This window comes from Durio zibethinus, chromosome 28 (assembly GCF_047325235.1).
Source record: "Durio zibethinus cultivar Kanyao isolate XHJ-2024 chromosome 28, ASM4732523v1, whole genome shotgun sequence".
In the NCBI taxonomy this organism is placed as follows: Eukaryota; Viridiplantae; Streptophyta; class Magnoliopsida; order Malvales; family Malvaceae; genus Durio; species Durio zibethinus.
This window is the reverse complement of record NC_143189.1, coordinates 4817509-4841389: the sequence shown is the minus strand read 5'-3', so window position 1 is coordinate 4841389 and position 23881 is coordinate 4817509. Positions and strand designations below refer to the sequence as shown.

The following is a 23881-nucleotide window of genomic DNA, read 5'->3' as shown; positions in this document are numbered from 1 at the left end:
TGCATTCCAGTTCAAGGTAGAGGAGAAAATTAACCCCGAAACAGTTCAGGTGTCACACCCGACGGTGCGTATGTCAGGTGGTAGAATTTGTGTGATGGTTTCCACTTTCCACCGGCGTTTCACGTGTGAATTGGCATTATATGCTAAAAAGTTTGATTAAGGAATTAAAGCACGTAATCATTGGGGCTCGTGCTACCTTTATTTCTATAAATAATTAATTTCATATCATGCTGTGATATGCATGCTTTATGATTTTGATTAAGATGGAGAACGGGTCAGATTGAAACGTATTTTTGCTCCTTTCGAATATGATTTGATTTAATAATAAAAAAAATAAATATGATTTTATCTTATTTTTTAAAATTTTTTATATTTAAATTTAAATCTGATTTAATATTATATAAATTATATTTGATTTGATTCGATTTAAAATTAATAAAATATTATTTTTTAATATAAAATATTATTTTTAAAATATAAATATATAATTATATATAAATAAAAATTAAAAAATAATTTTTAATATAATATCGGATCGGGTCAAATTTACTTAAAATCAACCCAATCCGAATATGATTTTTTTTTAATAATATTCGATCCGATTCGATTTAAAATTTAAATTAAAAAAAAAAAATTAACCCTATAAAATCGAATAAAAACCCGTTGAACTCAAATTTAACTGTAACCTTAATTTTGATTCACTTTTTTTTTTTAGTCGTCTTACGAAGTTTTCCGTACGCTATGTAGCCCTTTCAAAACCTCAACTTAAATTCTTATTCAATTGTTGATTAATAGAGAAACAAAGCTAAACCTAAAGTTTAAACATTGGCTTTTTTTTTTTTTTTTGATTGAATGATGTCTGCCCTATCTATATTCCACTTTGCATCCTAATTCATCATGATTGGTGATCATTGTTTTACACAACACGATCTTACCCTTTTAATGGCAGTTAGGGTTTAGCATGTTCATTATGAGCCAGTTTAATTGATTTAACATCTATAAACAGAGTGAAATTGATCAAAACCAAATAATGGTTAATTGAATTTGATTGTAGTTGCTTGTTGACATGTTAATTTTGCATCACTTAGGTTATTTTCTTTTTTATCAATCAGAATTCGATTTCAAAGTTAATAAATGCACTAAATCGATGTAAATTTTTTTTTAAAATAATCCAAAGAAGAGATAAATTTGAGTTTAACTTTGAGTTAAATTTAAATTTTATCGATCGGTAAAAAGTCAATACATAAAAGTATAAAAAAAAAGTCAATATATAAAAATATAACCTAAAGTATGATCTCAATCCTACAAGTTTGTAATAGCCAAAAGAAATCCTGTATCTAATGAATTAATTATTCAATCATACTATATTAGCTTCAGTTTGTTTATTTGTTTGTTCGTTTGTACCCTTTCAAGGCTGTACCAATCAATTAATCCATATAAAATCTGAAACTGAAATTTAGTGTCCATTATAAAATTCACTGTTTGATTTGTGTTTCTTATCTCTGAACCCACTCTATTGCTTGAATCAGTAAAAAAAAAAATAAAGAGAGGAAAATAATAGACCACCTTAAGGTGCGTAGAGTTAGGGTGTAATCGATCGATTTTGAGTTGATATAATATTAAGCTTGAGTTTGAGTTTGATTCAAAATTTAAAATTTGATTAAAATTTGATCGAGTTTTTTTTTAGCTCGAGATCGACTTAATATATAAATTAAGCGATTCGATCTCGTTCAATTATATTCGATTAACATGTAAAAATAAATTTAATTTTTATATTTGATAAAAACTTGATTATTTATGTTCGAACTCGAGCTCAAATTTTAGATATATTATTAATTAAAATAATAAAATATATTAAAATATAAAAATTCGATTAGATTTGTAAGCTATTCTAGTGAGGTATAAAAATGTTCGAACTCTACTTGATCGATAAATCGAGTTACTTAAATTCGAACTTAACTTGATAATAACCGAGCAGAATTCGAATTTTATTTGAGTCGAACCCGAATAATTTACAAGTACTAATATATCATTTACACCTCTAAGTAGAGCTATCATACGTAGATCTAAACACAATTTTAAAAATTATTTATTAATAAGATTGTATGATATTTGATTCACCTTATTAATAAAATAATATCATTTAATTTATTGATAATATTTAAAATTTATACAATAATAATACATTAAATATAAACTCTAATAAATTAATGAGTTTTGTAATTTATCAAATAATACATTAATTAAGATAAAAAAAGATTAAAGATGGGCCAGAGCGATCAATCTAGGGTTTCAATTAATTAGAAAGCAATGGTTACAAGACCCACACCACAAATAAAGATCCAAAAGAAATGATGAAACATGGTCCTTCATCAATTCAAAACCATCCTTTCCAAGTATACATGCAGGGACACTTTAAGTTGTGGCCACGAGGCTCACTATCTTTTCTTCTTTGTAATTGATGATGATGATGAATTTGCATGCATTTCGAAAGCCACCTAGATGACAATCCTAGACATCAAGTGATCAGCCTACACCACACCACCTCTTAAGTGAGTCATGCCATCGCCAATAGGTTGCAACCATATCTTTTTCTTTTTTATTTTTCCTATGTTTTGATAGAGAGTGTATTCTTTAATCTATATTATTATTATATATAGCAAAATTATACGATGCTACTCATGCTTATGAGATTGAAATATTTTATTTTTTAACATTCTTTGGTGGGATGACAGCAGTGGAAAAATGGGGGTAAACAACTTTTTTCCTTGTTAGGGCACGTCAATGAACAATATTTGGTTGGATTTTTTGGTCCTCAAAAATTGGTATTCGTTGATCAGAACGGAATCTCTCGTCTTTCATTTTATTCACATCAGCCCCCCAATGGAATCTCTCGACCTTTTCTGCACAAACCTAATCGATATATATGTACGTAGCACTATCTCTAAGAAATTATGCATCTCATGTTCTATAAAGAGCCATTATATATAGCTCTTTCGTTACCTTAGAACTGGGGAAAAATAAAAGGGTGAATAATATTAAATCATAGTTCTATTGAAACTTGATGGTGATCATTATATACTTTGTTTCTCCTATAGTGTAAATTTAAAGCCTTTGTCATTGTACAAAAGTCCATAATATAATTGGTGGCAAAGGAAAAACAATGAAGTTTCACCAATGGGACCTCTTATTAGTATTTAAAGTATAAAATTTCAAGTTCAAATTTTGAATAGTTGAGATGAAATTTACGGGATGAGAGAGTACCATTCTTTCATTGTGTAATTCTATATACAAAAAAAAAAGGATTTTTATTGAAATTACTCTACGACAAATAGGGATATATATACATAACAAGCAGGACATTGAATTCAATCTTGGATTTATTTATGGGTTTTACACAGATCTCGAAGGCGAGTATACGGCTAAGCCAAAGGTTTGGATTTATGATTTATTTTATGTTTATTCATGCTTGGTGGTAACTGTACATTTGTGCAAAATAAATGCATATAGCGCTAGCTAGCTAGCTACCCAAATGGAATATTTGTTTATATATATATATATATCGAAACTTGATGATGTGGTGTTGTGCAAAGATGCGATCGAATGCCATAATGAATGGAGAAATTTCGTGTGTTTGAAGGGAAAGAGAGAAAAAAGGAGTACATGGGGGGAAAAGGGTTGATGAGAAGCAACCCACGTTTGCTTTCTTTGGAACCTTTTCTATCCAATTTATAATTATATCATTTTATATATACCTAATCTAATCTCTTTTTTTTTTTTTCTCTTTCATCACACTCATTTTTTTGTCGTAATCCTTTCTTAGTTTTATCAAATCACATTTTGTTTTAGTTTAGCCTCCTAAGCCACCCCTCCTCGTAAAGTTTAGGAGCCACGAGTGTAATCATTGTACAAATAAGCACCATATCCCCACAATCGAACATGCTGATCTCTTGATTTAATTTCTTTTGATCACCAAAACCTAACAAAATTATTTTGCCAACAAAATGAGTTCAGAGACGTCTATAATTCAATGTAAAAGAAACTGAATAAAATCCCTTTCTTTGTCATTGGCATTGCTAACTATTGCCAAATCTCCCATATCTTTATGGGAATTGGGATGCACTATTTTAATATGACGTTGCATTTGCAGGGATGGGCGCTCAAGGAAAAAGATCCTGTAAATGCATGAATCGTCTCAACAGCTCATCCAAGGTTTGTTAGCCACTAGTTAGGCATGCATCCATTAGTTATCATCGGCTATGAATATGCTTGAAAACCAATGTCATGGATGTATGTGTATGAATGCATGTATGCATGTGTGTGTGTATATATATATATATGCAGTATATGAACATTCAGGGGATTGTGAGTTTGTCGTATTGTTCTGTGAACTGATCTCAAACTGTTGACTTATTTGGCACTAACTTAAATGCCAATGATGAATGATCATCATTCTAATACTAAAGTTAATCAAAGTCTAATTGTTTCCATGAGATCAGAAAAAGAAACAAAATCTAGCAGATTCTATAAATTAAAAAAAAAATCTAGCAAGAAATTATGATTTTCAAGAGCAATAATTGAAAAACTTTGCCTACCATCTAATAGGGATTGCTCCACTGGGCAGCAAATTTGACATGCATAAAAGGACCAAGAGTACCCACCAATATAGCAGAAATGGTTTACTAATAACAGAAAAGAAACATGGTATATGATTTTCCTTAGTTGCCAATGAAATGGACTGTGTATTTTTTGTTAATTAGTGAAATTAATTAAGGCAGTGTTGACTATATCAACCACATAATTATATTTCATGTTCACTGCTTAAGGGTCATAAAAATGGTGATCATCTTTGTAAATTATGATATCATAAACTGATTATGCCTTTTATGTTCATTCCCTGTTCAACATATCAGCTGCATAATTATATTGCTGATTTGCTAAAGAATTGGGATTAACATATAATCATAAAAAGGTTATAGATATATGCTGATCATCACTGTAATATTGTAATACAGTAAATCAGATCACAACTTCATTTTCCTAATCTCCCATTTGGTATTTCTTTTCCTAACTATTCAATTGTTATACATGTTTCTCTAGCTTAATATATGTTCCCATTAACTGATCTCCTAGTCATCTGGGACTCGCATTATGGAAAACTAATTCTAGTTTTTAGCTTATTCAATGAATAGATATCAAAGTTTTTAAAACACTTCGGGTAAATGCTCGAAATTCTAGCATTTGAAAATAATAGAAAGGTTATAAATGTTAACATTTAAAAAACTAACTGAACTAAATTTTATGTTTATATATCGTATATTGATGTTGGATGCTATCTCTTAAAAATAATTGTATGAATAATTGAATTAAATTTTGAATTTATAAATTGCACTTTATGACAAAATTAATTATCAATGATATTCCATTTAATACTACAATAATAATACTATAATAACTATATTTAGATGTACATTATTGAAAATCTTCAATAATATTGGAAGTATTTTAAATGTGACAATAAAAATAATAGAATTGAACCACCTGGAAAATGACTAGTACTGTTTGCTAATAATTCTTAATAAATAAGGTCAGTGTAAACATAAAATTTAGGGATGTTGACCTCTCTTTATCGGTCTTCACTCTTCACCACTCGCCCCAATCGAATCAAAAACTTCATATCCTATTTATTTGAATACTCAAGGGCACAGCATCATTGCACTTCATCAGATCGTTTCATTATCTTTTGCAAGGTCAAAATATCCAATGAGCGGCATTAGTTTGACTATGCAGCCATAGCTAGGCAAAGGCAAGGACAAAAATGCTTTCACAACATAATTGCTTCAAATCTCTATATACTATCTAGATTGGCTCCAAACTTGGAATTTATTTTTATACAAAAGAGCCAAAGCCTAAACAAATTGGAGAAAAAAATAGTAAGTCAGATTCAAATTCAAACTTATGAAAATTTATTATTTAAAAAATATAAATAAATCATTCAAGTTAAGTCTCAAACTCAAAGATTCATGCTATAAAATTAAAATTTATTGAATAATATACTTGTATTGTTCTTTACCTAAAAGGGAAAAAACTTTTAACTGTATATAGGTGAAGAGATTTTGAACAATTGTCTTGCAATATGCCTGAGTGATAATTTGGAAGGTTGAGAAAGTATTGATTTCTTGTACTAATTTAAAGGGAAAAAAATTAAAATGGACCCTGCAGATCAATCTTGGCTTTGGTGTTAGGATCAACATAACATCTTCTCTATGCAAATCTAACAATCATGATCATGCACATTAATGAGATTTATCTTTCTTTCATTTTGATCTTTATCTTTTGAAAGGAAAAGCAAAAAATATGAGGTTACTTCATGTAAGGAGGGAAAGGCAAAATGGGGTGTAATTAAAAACACAAATAAATTTAATTAAAGGCCAAGAAAGTTAACATGATTAACTTATTAATTAATTTACCACATCATCATTCCAACCTGGCATTGGTTCCAGCTAGGACCCACTTGCCCAAGTGTAAGGATTTATAAGAGCGTGTGAAAGAGAGAGACTGAAAAAAAAAAAAAAATCTCTCTCTCTGTTTCTCTCCTCTTCAGGCGTGGATTTTGCCTTTCATTACTCTCTCTCTTTTTTTTTTTTTGTTTTGTTTTTCTCTCTGCTTGTATATGGAAGCCATCAAGAACCCATCAATGAAAATGTCTGCTTTCTTTTTTTCATAAGCATTTTTTCTTTTTTTTTTTTCTACAGAGAGAAAAAAAGAAGATAGAGAGAGAGCTAGAGAGCCGGCCAGTCTTTGTCTTCAAAATGTCTCTTTGTTTGTTTCACATAATTAATCTTGGACTCATGGTTGCTGCCATTAATCTCTTTCTCTTTCACTTGTATCCAGCTTTTGAAACTCTTTGAAACAGACAAGAAAAAGCAAACAATATCATTTAAATCCCACTACTGTTCGATTCTGTTTCACCTCATTCCTCAACTTCTTTTTTCTTTTTAGTTTTCTCCCTATAAAGCCATGGATATGTGGGATAAACTTCCAAGAGAAGGTCGGTATAGAAACAGGAGAGAAAACCCATCTTTCTCCTCAACTCTTCTTGACGCTATCTACCGTTCAATTGATGAATCCAACGGTAGTCAAGGAGAGGAAGAGCTGATTTTTTACCGAGAGAATACCATGAGGAAGAAGCACAGCAATAACAGTTCATTGACAGAAGAAGAAATGACAAGCCTTCAACGTGCTCGCGTGATCGAGAAATGGATGGAAAAGAAAATTAGCTGTGATAATAATGTTGTCATTAGACGAAAATCCATGGCGGATTCTGAAAGAAACTCTCGAAATGACTTTGATGCCATGTTGCTGTACTCGAGCTCCAGCTCTTCTGATTCTAGCAGCGGTGGTGGGGTTTCATCCTCAGAGTCAGATTCCTTTTGTACTTCAAAATCAAGGTCATCATCTTCATCATTAAGTCATTACACTACTCATAGGCCTAAGCCTATAAGGACGAGCGTCTCAGCTCCGTCTGAGAGATATGAAAGGCCTCAACATGAAGTTGAAAACAGTTCCCATACTGCCACACAAAAGCCAAAGCATGAAGGTGGTTTTGTAAGAACAAAATCCAAGGCCTTGAAGATTTACAGTGACCTCAAAAAGATTAAGCAGCCGATATCTCCAGGTGGACGGCTTGCAAGCTTCCTTAACTCGATTTTCAATGCAGGGAATGCAAAGAAGGTAAAGATTTCATCGTCAGGGTATGAGGAAAGAAAGTTAAAGTCTGAGCAAGCTACATCAACATGTTCTTCAGCTTCATCGTTTTCAAGATCCTGTTTGACCAAGACTCCATCTTCAAGTGGGAAGTTAAGCAGTAATGGGACGAAAAGGTCAGTCAGGTTTTGTCCTGTTAGCGTTATTCTTGATGCGGATTCCAGGCCATGTGGTCATAAAGACATCCTCTACGAAAATGATCATCAAACGTCCAAAGAGCTTGAGCACTTCCGCATCATGAAAGAAAATCGTCGAGTTGTGGAAGTCGCAAAGGATCTTTTAAAGAGTTACCAGAAGAAGAAGGAAGAGTATGATACGAGAGATATCTGCGATGGCAATGAAGAGTCTAGTGTTGATGAAGACGATAACGAAGAGGAAGACGCAGCTAGTTATGCAAGCTCCGACCTCTTTGAATTAGATAATTTTTCAGCTATTGGTATTGAAAGGTATCGAGAAGAATTGCCTGTGTATGAAACAACCCATCTCGATACCAATCGAGCCATTGCTAACGGTTTGCTTGTGTAATTCACAAAGTGCCAAAAAAAGAAAAAAACTATTAGTCAAATGGTTTGGGGGTTTACATCAAAAAATAATATTAATTTCTCTTTTGGTATAGCAATTAAATTAGTCTATTTTCGATTTTCGTGAGTATCAATGTTTGTTTTTTATTTTTTATTGAAGGCCGTCGGGATTTATTTTTTAACATTAAAATTAAAATTTTAATATTTTATCAATAAATCAGACAATTATTAACAGTATCTATGTTTGCTTTAATTTGATTTTTTTTCGCTTTCATTTCCTTAAACAATGAGCAAACAGTGGCTATCTAAGACATGGCAGAGAGAGAGAGAGAGAGGGAGAAGAAGATTAAGATGAGGTGAAAAGCAAAGGCAGATTTTCTACTCTTATCATCCAAACCCAACCAAGCCTTTTTTTTTTCTTTTGCTGTCAAATATGTGGGTCCTTCCTTGCTTCAAGATAATGCAACTCACCACCAATCCATCCAATCTATTTCGGGTTATTAGTCAAGAAAAGAGATGCTGTTGATGCATCAATATAGCTTTAACATTTTTGGGACATAAATAAATTAAACGCATTGAAACTTTAAATATTGTGGCCAGAGCATACATTTTTCCGGTGACGGCATAGTTTGGGAGGAGGTAAAATCGAGGCAACTGGAAAAGAAAAGAGAAGGGGAAGGAGAGAGATACATGGTCTCAAAAGCAATGGACAAAAGGATCTAATCTTTGATCCTCTAAGCCCTTGATGTCAAATTTGGTTGGCTTCCAAATTATGAGAGCAAAAAGGTTGAAAATGCTCTCCATATATTCACCTAAGATATTACACCCTAAACCTCCCATTTTCAAACCAACATATCAATCCCTCATATTGCCAATTAAATTTACTCTGTCTTTGCTTTTTGTTGATTATTGAATTTTATCCATTGCCTTGGCCATTTTGTTTTAGTGATAATTAACTAAGCATCAAGAAATGACATTGTGAAAGCGATTTGCCATGCAACCACCGATACGTTGGGTTTAAAAAGAAAATGTTAATTTTCTTATAGTTTCACACTTATGACTATTTATTAATTAACTATCTAATCAAGATTTAAGATCTTCTTGGATATATCAACCGCAATTCTTTGATTCTTTTTTCTCGCCATGGAAAAACATTTGCTACTTCCATTTCCAAACGGTTGGTGAGGTGGGGAAGGTTGACAACAATCATGAGATCTGCTGAGATGGTGGCTCTGACACCACCTACTCCTTCAAGCTGCGGTTCATTGACCATAATTCTTGCCCTTTGTTTAGGTTAGATCTCTTCGTAGATTTGGGTGCATGTCATATTCGAGAGTATGACCCGGTTTCCGACAAGATGTTTTTAAGTCTTGAATCATAAAGTAAAATATATTTTAAATAGTAATATATAAATAATTTTAATACTTTAATATTTTTAAATAATAACTTGGATCGACTTAAATAAATCGGTTGAATCTTGGACGAAATCTTTAAATAATCAATTAAATTTAATCCGATTTATTAGATATTTTTTAAATCGACTTTTTAGATTAGGTCATGTTAGTCGATCGAGATTTGGTTTTAAATAAATTTGATTTGATATATATATATATATATAAACATTTATTTTTAATTTATTTATATATATATATATTTAATTTTATATTTATATTAAAAATATAATATTTTATATTTAAAAAATAATATTTTTTAAATTTCAGATCGTATATAATTTATATATAATTTATATAATATCAAATTATGTTGAATTCAAATATAAAAAATAAAAAAATTCTTCAAATAAAATCGAATTCGAGTTTTATGAATATAAAATTAATTTAAATTCGTGATAAATAAAAATTCGGCATGGCCTAGTCCAATTTGCTGCTATCACTAATTTAGACTAACTAGAGGATTATTTTTAAGTAATTCGGCTACGTTTAGACGATGCTGCAGTATAAGGGAGTCCATTCCTAAATAAAAACTTTAATGACAAATTAGTGGTGTACACATAGAAGCCATGGTGTTATGCACCAGAAAGCTTAATTTCACATATTTTGGGCAAAGATGCTTGTTATAATTAGAGAATTAATTGAGTTTCCATGAAGATATCCAAATGTTTAGAGGTCAAGACTTGACGAATTCAAAATTTAAAATAGATGAAATGAAATATATGAAATCAGAGAAGTAATTAGTTACCTTACATTTTGTAGCTTAGTCAAATATAATTTTTGGCAGATTCATAACTATTTATTTATTGTGGTTGTGGATGACCCCCTTTGAGGTCCCAGGACAATGAAGCAACATCAACTAATAAAAACGAATCGTAACCATCATCAGCTTAATCACGCGTCTAGACAAGCCCTTTACGAGCTAGGCATGCCACTTACCAACCATGCTTAAGTCAATGGCACCTCAGCCGATTAACCAGTGAAATCAAACCATAGCAGACCAGTTTTGGATTAGGGGCTAAGTCCACCACAAATTGCTCTGATCATTGGCTCGACAATAATCTTTATTGCTGTCCATACACAAGGGTACATGCGGGGTCAAGAAAATGTTGTAACTGATCATTCATTTATGTTGCACAACTCGTGCAATGAGTGGACTTGAGCCTCAATTTTTGTTAGTATTTCTTTGTGTTTTAGGCAATCTTCCTTCTCTTCTCAATAATTTGGCAGCTGTACATATAATTGGCAAAGATTAGAATTTTTTTTTTTTTGTTAAACTTTAAGTTGCCAGGTTTGTATTTTTCTGAATGTCAGTTTTCAATTATCCATCACATATATAATTACCCATAATTTTGATATTGTTGAATATGGCTGCGGAATAGGCTACAAAATTAAATTGATGATGCTTGATCGATTAGCATTTCCTTCAAAACCAAGATTGAAGAGTGATGTACTTTTCTTATGTTTTTATTAGCAAACACTGATTACATGTGCACATAACATCAAATAAATCATGAATTACGGATTGTTTTATAAATGATTAATGTTACAAATAATCTTTAAATTATAATGAAATAGTTAATATGATATTTGAATTTTAAAATTTATAATGTATTACTTGAATTACAAATTTATTAAATAATATAGTACTTATAAGATTGTTTGTCTGTTATGTATCATTATTTGAAATTAATAAATTTAATCGCATTATAAGTAAAAATCATATTAATTGATAAATTTATAATTTAAGTATCATATTAAAAATTTTATAAATTCAACTATTATATTAAATATTTTATTATAATTGAAAAATTATTTGTAATATTAACTCTTTTATACATGTGAATGGTAATTAAAAGTGTATGGAGATTTTCTTTAAAAAATGTATTAAAAATAACGTAGCATTAAATCGAGTGGGATAGGATTTAGAGTGGCATAACGCTAGTTACTATGTGCCTATTGCATCAATTTCTGAAGCTATGCATGACATAATTCTTTCAATGTCCTAATACTGGAGTTCAAAATATGTTGTAAAATATCGTAATTTGATGACCAATCACACAATAAATCTTAATAATTTAATTTTTATTTCAAAATTTTATATTTTTGGATTGCAATTTCTTGTTAGATTTAAAATTTTTGCACTGTTAAACTTTTTCTTTATGGTAGTTCTTTTTTTTTTTTTTCTTTTTACGTGGAAGTAGAGTAAGAATGGTTCTGTTCAAATTCAAACACAGAAAATGTAAAGAAAAAATAAATATTAACAGAAAAAAAGAAAGTGGGTCCAACTCCAACACATGGAGAGGCAGCGAAGCATGCATGCCACACAAAGAAAAGAAACCAAATGGGGAAGCCAAGTGTGATGTGGTTGCCAGCATGTTCAAAACCTGTCCCGCATGCACACGTGTGACCTTCCCTTCACAGATCCCCGTGAGATCCGTTCATCCGCAATGAAATTTCTGCCTGTCACACCATCACCACCACTCATCTCTCGCCATGTGTACCTATCCGCACGTGTGGGTACCCCACTTTGATTGCCAAGATGACCCATGTGCCCATGGCAGAGTGAAACGGAATTTCCTTTTGAGATGGGTAGTTTTAGAAAAAAGTGAAAAATGTAGATGGAGGGAGACAAGGCGGGCATGCAGCCTTAAAAAAGAAGGGTTTATTTTTGTGTGAGGGAGAGAGACTGATGAGAGAGTGTAAAATGAAAGTATTTTTTTGGTGATCCCAAGGAGAATATAGTGAAACTGTTGGTTTGATTGCAGCAGCAGCTTTTCTTTTCTCTTACAAAAGATCAGATGAGACAACCCCCCCCCCCCCCCCATCCATCTATCATATAATCTTAATTACATCACGACTTCATAAAAGAGATGATCATGGCATGTCGATCACATTTTCTCAATCCTACCCAAGTGTGAAGTAAGGAATTAAAATGCAGAAGAATTCTTCCCTGTTTTGATGCAAGGGAAAATGTGTTTCTTGAATTAGTGTATAGTTTTGTATATAACATAAGAATATTGGACATTGGGGATATGTAATTTGTTACATATGATCATAGTCTCAAGGCCTTTTATCAGGTTTATTTTGCTAAAAGAACAAGGAACTATTTCCGAAATTCTGTAGCCATGCGCACCTGAAAGTCAGCAGTCTAGCCAGCATATCCTGCGGCTCAGAGGGCAGATCAGAGGCTTTCTCTTCTTTTCATTAGAAAAGAAACAATGACACCTCTCTCTCTCTCTCTCTCTGGCTTTCTCTATATTTTCGTGCGATGTTCTTGTTCTCGCGCAATCCATGTTTCAGAAAAAGCTATTCGGATAGAAACTTTTGAGAATGGCATGAAGGCCTCACAGCTTATTGACAAGTACAAGGAACACATTTAGTTTTGAGTGTTTTGCAACCTTTTTTACGTAATAGATTTCATTTTGTTATTTTAAAATTTGAACTCTAAATCAAATTTTAATTTGACATATCTTGAAAAACATTTAATCTCATTTGAGTTTATAAATAAATCAAGTAAAAGAAAAATTGTCTAAAGATGAAATAATTTTGAACCTCATAGTTAACTTAAATGATTCATCAACTTCTTTTAAGAGATAGATTCTTACAAAATTGAGGTTCAATCTTCATTCTCTTTTTTTATCTTTTAATTTTTGACCTCCTTTATATAAAAAATAAATAATTATTTTTGGTGATTAGAACAATTAAGGTGTGCCATGAATGCACATGTAATTATAAAATAAACAAGAATCAAATAAACTTTTGAGAAGAATGTATCAACATTCTTTTCTTTTCCACCTTATATTCCAAGAACTTTTTTTCTCCACGTTCCTCATGTACATGATTAAGATTACAATAAAATGATAATGATTGTTTGATTATAATAAAGGAAATATTATTGTGAATGCCTCTCCACTTTGCCCCATATATTCAAATTCTAAACTGCTTTAAAATATGCATTTCTTTTGATTAAATAAAGAAAAGACCAATGCTTTAAGAATGAAAAAGAAAGTATGGTGTTATGGGTGAGTTATAAGGTTTGGCATGCATGGCTTGAAACTTAGAGTGTTTTTTTTTTTTTTTTTGGGTTTCTGTGTTTGAATACGTTTGGAAGCTGTAGGAAAATAATGTAAATAAATTTATTTAAATTAGTTCAAACAGAGAATGTACCGAACAAAACCTAAAAACTCCTACCACTAAAAAAATCACACTATTGGCCATTACAAGTAATAAAGAAATTTCAAAAAGGCTATTTGAAACAAATAGTATACTATAGTGTTTTTCAGCTTGTCAATCTCAGACAGAGAGATGCCAAATTCACATGATAATTACTTAGTAAAAACCAATGAAACAGTGACGGCCTAAAATCAGCCATGCCATGGGTTTGATGCGACAATAATTAAGGAGAAAATGATGGCTAAGTACTCGGTTCTTGCCCTTCAAGTTTTCAGCGAAGGTCCGGAATATTTTGGACCATGGAATTACTATTGCGACGATAGCAAACTACACTTGGGATGACAGTGACTTTGGATATATACAAAGTCATATAAATGCTTGTGAAAAAAGCAAGCAACAGCAATTCTGGTGACCACCTCATTTAATTGTCAGCCGTCACATATGTTTCATGCGTTTTGCTCCAGCCATTATGAGGATCTATCTCTTCGAATCACAAATCTAGATACATACAAGTTGACGTGTGAAACCCTTGGTGGAAAAAAAAAACCAATAATTTCATCAAAGCAAAAGAATCCTGTGTGCGGTAGCTATAGAGGGTTAAAGGCTGAAGCCACCATTGCCTATACCTTTGGATGCTTCATTTGTTTCCAGCTGTACCTCCAAAAAGAAAGTTGCATCTATCGCTATCTTAGGTATGCGGGGATTTATACTTTGAACATCATTTCTGCTTTTCAAGAATCCATCGTAAAAATAAATAATTATATAAATTAATTAAGTCAAAGTTCTGAATTCATTTATATTCATCGTTGTACAATAACAAACTTCCTTTTAAAAAATTACTATTTTGTCAAATTGTCATCAGTCATAAACACTTTTAAGTTTCTTACGAAATTAACTTGAAGAGAGAATGACATCTCCACCAGAGAAATAATCTTCTAAACCGTCCATATTAAATGTTGCCTTTTATGGGACCCAATAGAAGAAGATTTCCTTGGAAACTGACACAGTAGGAAGATCTGTAGTTGAGTAAATTCAACATCAAGGACGAAGCTATACCATCAACAGATACGCAGTCGATCATGAACGAAATCAGGCGCCCAAATTTCGGCGAAAGCTGGTTCACCAGCTGATATTTGAAAATGGTATATATAAAATACCCCCATGTGTTATGTGTGCACAGACGCCATGAATAGTTTCAAGCCAATGATTCATCGCAATTGATTGAGACTACGACTAATAAGCCACTTGAAGAATGATTATTAGGCAAAATTAATAACGACAACAAATGGCAAATATTATTTTGCTAAAAATTTTCATGGAAAAGTTTTGATTTATTGATATCTATATACTTATATGCGGCCGTAGTTCAGGCATGCTTGCTTTCAGCATCGTGGCAATTGGCTTGTTAACATCTAATTATAAAGATGAAAATATGTTTAGGTATCTGTCTTTGTGATATAGATCGATTTGAAGTTATAGTCCAATGAGTATGGTTTTTGTCACCATGACTACATTTTTTATAATAAAGTAGGAGGTTTTTTCAAGTTTTTATTGGGCTTAATTTTTTTTCATAAGGTTTTAAGGATGCATTTTCATATTTGTGTGGTGTATTAAAATTTTACCCTCGAGTATTTTCTTAAAAGAGAATTTTTTTTTTCTTTACGAATTAAGTTAATCCTCAAGGATATTATTTCATAATCACTTTAGTATATCACATCAACAAAATTTATTTTTTAAAAATTTATAATATTAAGTCAATAATGTTATATATATAGTGAGATGAAATTTTTACGTGACATCTCACATTAATATGTCGTTAGAGATTAATAGTTGAAGATAAAAAAAATTATTTATTTAAAATTTAATGATTAAAATAAAAATTTTAAAAATTAAATAAATATTTTAAAAATATGACTATATATATATGTATTATATATATATATATATATATATATGAATGACCAAAGAAATATTTTACTTGGCAAAGGATAAATTAGGGATTTGATTTTGAAAGCCCGATTAAGGTATCGGGATTCTTAGAAAACAGCACGTTTTGAGTTTTGATTATTTATAAATGATGATGAGTTAATATATAATTTGTTGATCTATCGTGTATTCGTATTTATTTATTTTATTTTTATTTATAAAATATTAAAATTATTGTATTATAATTTATATTAGCAAATTAAATACAAACATATATATTTTTTGCTTTTGTTGAACTTATAATTTTTGTTGAAAATTTAAATTATTTTATTTTCATATTTAATGTTAACACTTCAAATACAAAAATACTTTTTCGTTTTCATTAAATTCATACAATTGTTATTAAAATTTTATATTGTATCTTTTTAAATTTTTTTCATACCATATCCATATTTAAAATTATCAGACTCAATAATTTGAATAGTAGGTTACAGTAGTAATTTGGTTTAACTCACAATAAATAAGGAAGTAAAGATTGGTACAGATCTGCAGAGATAAGAACCGAAACCCGAAAATGTTAAATCTTTTTTCAAATCCAAACGAGGATCATCACCATTTTCTTTTCTTCAAGATCATAGTTCATTCTAGTTTTAATGATTTTGTAAGTGTTGGTTTCAGTTGTCAACAGTGGAGAATTAATCATTTGAGAGTCGTTGGTAGCCCATTGGTTAAAAAACAAGACAACAGCCCTAGACCAATAAGGACCTCTCCATCTTTACCAGTCATTTGGACATTGGAACGTGACAGCTCGAATGATGATTCACCAGTCCCTAGTTCTCAACTCCATAAGTTGAATTGAAATGCCATTCTGGTTCAAACACCAAGAACACGACGTTAGCACAGCATATGATAAACAAACTCCCTTGCCTGCTGCCCATCCAGACAAAATCATTAAGAAAACAGTTTTCCTAGATAGTACAGAGAATTAGAGCAATCTTATTTCTATTTTACACAAGTAAAATCTAGTATTATTTACAATGTTACAAGTATCCTGGTCTTGCTTCATTTACACTTCTGTCATCGCAGACAGCCTGCTTGGTCACACCAAGATTTGGTGGTGGAACCTGTGCCTGCATCTCAGCAAGCTCTCTCACGCGTAATAAAATTGGTGCAGGGATAGGCATTGAAGGGTGTTTCCGTGAATTTACCTACATTATCAAGCACAACAAAACCATAAATGTATTGAAAAGAATGAAACCTATAATGTTGGGTGTTCCAACAGAGAACCCCTTCCAGGAGGGCAAAATGAAACATGGGGAAAAGTTATTCATTATTGGAAGAAGTAAAGAGGATAATTCGGGTGAACTTTGTTGTATCATCATTTGAGGAAGAAATCAATTAGAAATAAACTTGATATCTCACCCCTTTGTCTGCAGGTGTCTGGGCAAAGCTAGCTTTCAGCAGATTTCTCCATTTGTCCTACAAAATAACATTTATCAGGAAAAATTATTTTTCCTACAGTCATCACCAATTCTTATCCTTAACCAAATGGCAAAAACTCATTCCTTTCAGCATCATTTATTACCCAACAAAAACACCATATGCATACCTTGAGATCAACAGAGGTTCTATATGAATAGGATGCAAAGGCAAGCCTTTTAATCTCAGACCATCTGCCAGCTCCATACTTAGACACACCCTCAACTAGCTTCATAACCTCAGAGAGAGTCCAAGCTCGATGATGTTTCCTTCTAGTTCCACCTTTTGCGGTTGGTACAGTAACAACTTTATCATCTGAAGTATCTCCAGATGGATCTACATATTTTGGCGCCATATTCTGCCCCAGCTCAGCTGATGGCTTCTCTTTCTTGGATTCAGTTACAAACTGAATATAGAAACAGAACATAAAATAAGCAAATAAAGTTCAGTTACAATAACCTAAAAAGAACGAAGGTGTAACATCGTTCCTGTTATTGATATCATTTACTCTTTTCACCTGTTGTGGGGTTTGCTCAGAAGTAGAGTTGGCTTCCAAAACTTTGTTCAGACTCCCATTGTCCATTTGAGAACTACGTACATCAAGTCCCTTCCTAACAAATGTAGCTGTCATGCCCATATCACTGGGATGGAATTTCTGCAAAAGGCAATTCAAGTTCCATCAGAAACATAACCTCTACTATCCACATTATACCAGTAACACAGGTGATAGATTCCCAATCCATAAAACATCGGTCAAAGAAAGAAGTAACGAAACATTCAATTCATGGGTGATACTTGACTTCCTAAGTTTTAGAAGTTATTGTTATCTATTCAGGTTGAAAATGCTCATGTCAGAAATGGACACTGATGAATAAACTCATAAACCAACTAGAGTGCCACAAGAGACAAGGGAAACTTTTGCACAGGATTATGAAAGCTAACAGGGAATATCTGAAAGTTCTTTCCAAAAGCAAAAATCAAATTAAAAAACGTAGATATTCAAAGCCAAATTCATATTGTTGAGACAGATAAGCAGTATTTTATCTTTTTCACATACCAAAAGAGCCATGACATTCTTCCTCGGCCGGCTTCTTCGAACCCGATAAACACACGGAACCTGAATTCCAGATCCTCCAAGGGAATCCAACCTTATGATAACAGTTCTCCCTTCTAAGGACACATTTCTAGCAGGCCTAGCATGAGATTTTAACACCGAGGGTCTAATTCCAATGTTTTTTGTTGAAGTAATTAACCTGCCACCGTCCTCTTTGGACTTTGCTTCAGAAAGTTCTTCAATATACCGCTTTGTTGGCTTCCTAACTCTCTTTGCAGCTCTCTGATCTACAGCAAGATCTTCAATTGCACAATTGTTTTCCAGATCATTATTTTCCAATCTAGTCCCAGAAGTAGTTTGATGTTCATCTATTTGAATGCCATGGTTATTCAGTAATACCTCATGGTATTCAACTCCAATTGCTGGGTGTTCTTTGCCAGTACCAAGGTCCACATTGTTAGAACTATCTACTTTACCCTTTTTCACCAATTTATTGTCTTTAATTACAATAGTTGTAGTTGAAACATCACAAGAATTAGTCAATCCCATGGCAATCCTTCTTTTAAGCCACTGCTTGTCCTTGACAGTAGTGTCTCGCCCAAATGTTGCCTTAAAAACTTCATGAAGTTCTTTAATTGATAAATTATCCAAGCATATTTCACCCTTCAACTTGGAAAAATCAGGTTTTAAACTAATACAGCTGGCAGAAGTTGATGATCCACCTTCTATTGGCCCATCCAGAGGTTTTGAGCCCTCCACAACACTCACAGATTGAGTAACATGATCGTCACTCAAGCTCTGTGCCCCAGAAGGGACCATTTCCTGCAAAAGAATTTGAGATTGGAGCTTCTCATCAATACCAGTCAAGCTGTCTACATTCATATAAGCAGAAGAATGATCAGGCGATCAAGATGCTAAATGGAGCCTCTCTTCGTGTTTGACTTTATGCAACATTTCCTCTATGCACTAAGGAGATATTAAGGCCAAGAAGGATCCAAGATAATTAATAGTTCAATTAATACCGAAACAACTAACTTCAAATCAATCATGTGCTTGCATATGTACAGGTAGGGAAAGAAACAATGAAAGATCAAAACCGGTGAGAGAAAAGAGCCTAAAAACTACACAGAATATAAATTTAAAGGAGTAGATATCAACCCTACCTCCCCACACCCCCCCCCCCCCAAAAAAAAAAAAAAGATAACATTGTTCTCTTTAGATACAGATTGTTAACCCCTTCTTATTAGTTAACATGTAGTTGTTAAATATTACATATTTAAAACTCTGAAAAAGATACTCATATACTGACACGAGTATATGAAAAAATCTTTATTCCCTAAGACAGATGATTTGATTCAAACAAAACAGTGAAAAAACTAGAAGTGGGTTTGATTTCTTCATTTTTTTTCCAGAAAAGAAGAACAAGACGGATAGGTCACCAGACATGATAAGAAGAACAAAAAATAATGCAAGAAATGTTAGAATTTATGTAACTTTAACAATTACACAGTCATCCTCACCAGATACAGGTTCTGTAAATTTCAAGAAGATAGTTTCGACTAAAATGGAGCATAATTGCCAAAAATTGAGATTAAGGACCTCTATACCATCAAAATCCATAATTAAAATATCAACATAACCTCCCATCTCAAGCTTAAAAAAAAAAAAGCTTTGACAAAGTGTTCTTCAAGAGAAAACTCAAAGATCAAGCCCTAGGCAGTGTTTTACACGCAAATATGACAAGCATCTGGTAATCCATTTAAAGGAAAGTTAAGAATTCAAGTGTAGTGAAAGTTGGAAATACCTCAAGGCATGCACTTAATTTTGCAGTATCAGCTTCTGTGTTCTCAGATTGTGACAAACCTAGCAAATATTAATCATGCAGAAAATGAAAATATATAAACATCACAACACAAAATATGTACAAATGCTCATTCCCGTGAGCATAAAAGTTGAAACAGCAAGACCAGAAGCAATATTAAAAATAAAAAATTTGCAGAAAGCTACCCACTGCATCTTCAAACACAAAGCTAGATTTTCAAGTGAACCTTTTCCGACACCATATTGCTCATATATTTATGCTCAAATGACTTTTTTGTGAATCTACTTGTTTTCTGTTTTTCATTTAGCCGATTCAATGAACTTTGTTTTACCTCTAGGGAATTTCTCATGTACATGTCTTCATTACTCAGACTATACCTCCTTGACATTTGGCAACTTTTAATTTCATTATTTATGCATATCAGCAAAAGATGTACATGCATATTTAAAAGTTGACGGAAATGGAACAATCTATGAAACAGAACAGAAATACACAGGAAGCATGCAAAATAATCAGCCAAGACCATCAACACAGAGAAAAATACAATTAAAATCACAAGTCAGTGAATTAAGAAATCCCAACTCCAGTCACGATCAGCAGAGATAGACTTTTTTTTTTATATTTTAATAGGTGTTAAAATTTCATGATGTAGGGCTAAGAAAATCGTACCTTCTGAGCTTTCTAACTGAGGCATGCCAGAGGATGATGCTTCATTAGAAGTGCAAACTAATGCATGTCCAGTGTCTGCAACAATATGGGTTTCACACTTTTCATTTTCCAGCAAACCCTCAACCTCCATGAGTTCATCATCTGTCGCAGGCACTAATCTCCCATCCCCCTCAACCTATATGACATAATTTCAATTTAAGATTGCAAATAAGAATAAATCAACCTGAAGCTATATGTCCACATCTTTAGGATACATTAAACTAGGAACTTAGAAATCATTTTTGCTTTATCATTGTCAGTGATCACCGATATCTGTCAAATCAAATAAGAGCTTGAGTGTTTCAATACTTTTGGCAAAACTCAGGTGAGCCATGTGTGTTTGTTGATTGAAGCCTATTAGTGTGAATAACATTTTCAAAATCGGCAGAAAGGGATAAAGTGTTTTTTTAAAGGATATATCCCCCTCTTTCAGATATGTAAAAGCATCACTCCTTTTATTAAATAAACTTGGTAACCAAGCACACTTAAAAAAAAAGAGATTCCAGCTAATCAAAGCAGATCAAGTTGTTCTCTTACATTAACTAGTTTTACTATGCAAAAGCTCAAACTAACAGCTATAGCAAAAAAAAAAAAAAATGAACATTACATTTTAAAGTATGTCATTCCCCTTCAAGAAACCTATCGTTTCTACACCGATCATAAATATGGTAACACATTCTAAATGGTATTTTGATATTACCACATCATTTCAACTGAACCCAACCTCCACTCTAGGTGATTCTAAACTTGTAATTCAACCAATTTCTACATGTCATTGTTTTCTAAATGAATTGATGGTAGATATTCACCACATTAATTTGTCTTTCACAAACCAGCTAATCTAGCCCACAAACATGCTGCTTTATAAATGACCAATAATCAAAGAAAGGTAATGCAGAAACCCGATATTTATAACACTTTTAAAATCTTTTAACTGACCCACAGTCAAATGACTTCCTGATTAATTCTTACATTAATGTAGCTCAATTATCAAACTTAAGCAAATCCAAGTCAACATTCTTACACAAAAAAAAAAAAAACAAAAAGTGGGAAGCAGGTACAAGTTCTTTGCATATCAGTAGAAGAAAATAATTAGAATAACATTTGCCAAAAGAGGTACCCGAACAAGCTTGTAAACAACCGGATCGGCAACATGCCTTGGTGAAGATAAAACCAAGTTACTTTTCTCAAGGGCAGTCTCTACAAATTTCCCTTCATCACTCCCCTGAACTTCAACCACTGCTTCCATGGAAAATCAACGACACGAAGCTCACAAACAAAAACTGGAAGCCAAAACCAAAAAATAGCCAAATAAAAAGACACATCAATTTTCTTGCCATCTCAAAAAGAATACTTCATTCATGCATGGGAACACAAGCAAGCACAGCAAGCAAAATTCAAATTTTAGCAGTTCCCATATTGATATCATTTATTAGGTCATTTAAACTTTACTTGCTCAACAGTCAAATAACCTAGTATCTTGAATTGATTACCAAATTCACTCAAAATAGTCCAAATTTTAACACACGCCTAGAATATTTCAATCTAATCCAAAAAGAAATTAAATTTCAAAGTAAAACGTAATAAACCCAACAAATACATTAAAATTTCCACTTTAATTCAAAATTAACTATAACAACTCCTTTCACGAATCAAAATTCCCATATTTCGACGAATTGAAACCCTAATTCTCAAATTACAACAACCTAAAGTAAAATAAGCTCGTTCTCTAACTAGTTATATTTCCATACATAAACAAGAAAAAAGAAAGAACACATAAAAGCTTCAGATATTCCAATAATTAATTTAACTACACATAAAGACAAATAAATGAAATTTCAAAGTAGTTTGTCTCACCATAGGACTGTGATTGTTGACCGAGTTGACTCAGGCCCTCCAAACGATAAACAAATTAAGGACTGTGTGACCGATTTGGAGTGACTTAGAGGCGCGAAAAACTGAGTTGGCACAACGATTTAACGAAATGAGAGAGAGAAACTTATAGAAAAAGATTTCTTTCCTTTTTCGCTAGCGGTGGAGTATTTTCCATTTTGGCTCGCTTCGGCAGTACGCTGCGTTTACTGTCAGACAGTTCCGGAATCGAAAATTTATGACAATTGTATTTTATAAAATGGCGTAGAGTCCGGGATAGTTTTTCCGGGTAGGCGAAGGTCCTTGCCCTTTTCTGTACAGTAGTCAGAATACATTCTGTTCGGTTCACTCCACAATCGCTTTCTGCTTTTCCTTTTTTTTTTTTTTAACAAGAAAATTAAACAAACGTTCTAAATTTGGTTTTCAAAATGGATTTCTTTTTCTTAGAAAGCAACAGTAGTTAAAACATATTTTTTTAGAAAATAATTTTAAATTTGTATTGTTTTAGTTGTTATAAAGATTTTTCGTTTAAGAGAATTCGATTTTTAGGTTTGATGAAAATTTTTGAAATCATCACTAATCATTTTTGTAAGATATAATTGATTACTCAAAAATATTATCTTTTAATAAAAATATTAAAATTAATTAAGATTTACTAAAATAAATTTAAGTATGTGAAATTAGGACTAGATCCAAGAGTATAGTTACGAATAAAGAAGATATTAGCATCTTCACGTCGCTTATTCGAAGAACAGTACCAATTAAACATATATAATTCTTTAATCTTGACGATATGATTTTTTTTATATTTAAATTTAATTTTTTTAAATTTATTTATGAAAAACATTTTTTGTTGTGAAGTTAATATTATTATTATTTGTGTATTCTTTAATCTTTGTCATCATTTTTTTATTTAAATAAAATTTTATTTAGCAAAAATATAATTTTTTGAATTATCCAAACTCTTTGATGAAATCTAAAAATAGTTTTTTTTAATAATTAAGAGATTTATTTAAAGAATTATTTTTATTTTTATTTTTTATTATCATTTAAATGTATATATTTATTTAGTGAAAAATAATTTTTAGGTTATCTTAACTGATTT

At 31.8% G+C, this 23881-nt stretch overlaps 2 protein-coding genes across 3 annotated transcripts; one reads left to right on the top strand and one right to left on the bottom strand.

Moving 5' to 3' along the window:
• Positions 1–6518: 6518 nt before the first annotated feature.
• Positions 6519–8452, top strand: LOC111281086 (protein BIG GRAIN 1-like B). Its single transcript, XM_022868683.2, has one exon. The coding sequence runs from the start codon at positions 7021–7023 to the stop codon at positions 8290–8292; it is 1272 nt and encodes a 423-aa protein (XP_022724418.2). The 5' UTR covers positions 6519–7020; the 3' UTR covers positions 8293–8452.
• Positions 8453–16748: 8296 nt separating this feature from the next.
• LOC111280935 (uncharacterized) lies at positions 16749–23134 on the bottom strand. Of its 2 annotated transcripts, XM_089757196.1 has the most exons (10): positions 22908–22926; positions 22762–22823; positions 22025–22187; positions 20866–21040; positions 20179–20237; positions 18378–19196; positions 17838–17975; positions 17451–17726; positions 17264–17320; positions 16749–17049 (listed from the first exon to the last, which is right to left on the bottom strand). In XM_089757196.1, exons 3-10 carry the CDS (start codon positions 22151–22153, stop codon positions 16882–16884), a joined length of 1821 nt encoding a protein of 606 aa, XP_089613322.1. In that variant the 5' UTR covers positions 22154–22187; positions 22762–22823; positions 22908–22926; the 3' UTR covers positions 16749–16881. The 2 variants fall into 2 exon arrangements, with proteins under 2 accessions (XP_089613322.1, XP_022724214.2); XM_022868479.2 differs by having other exon boundaries at positions 22762–23134.
• Positions 23135–23881: the final 747 nt, after the last annotated feature.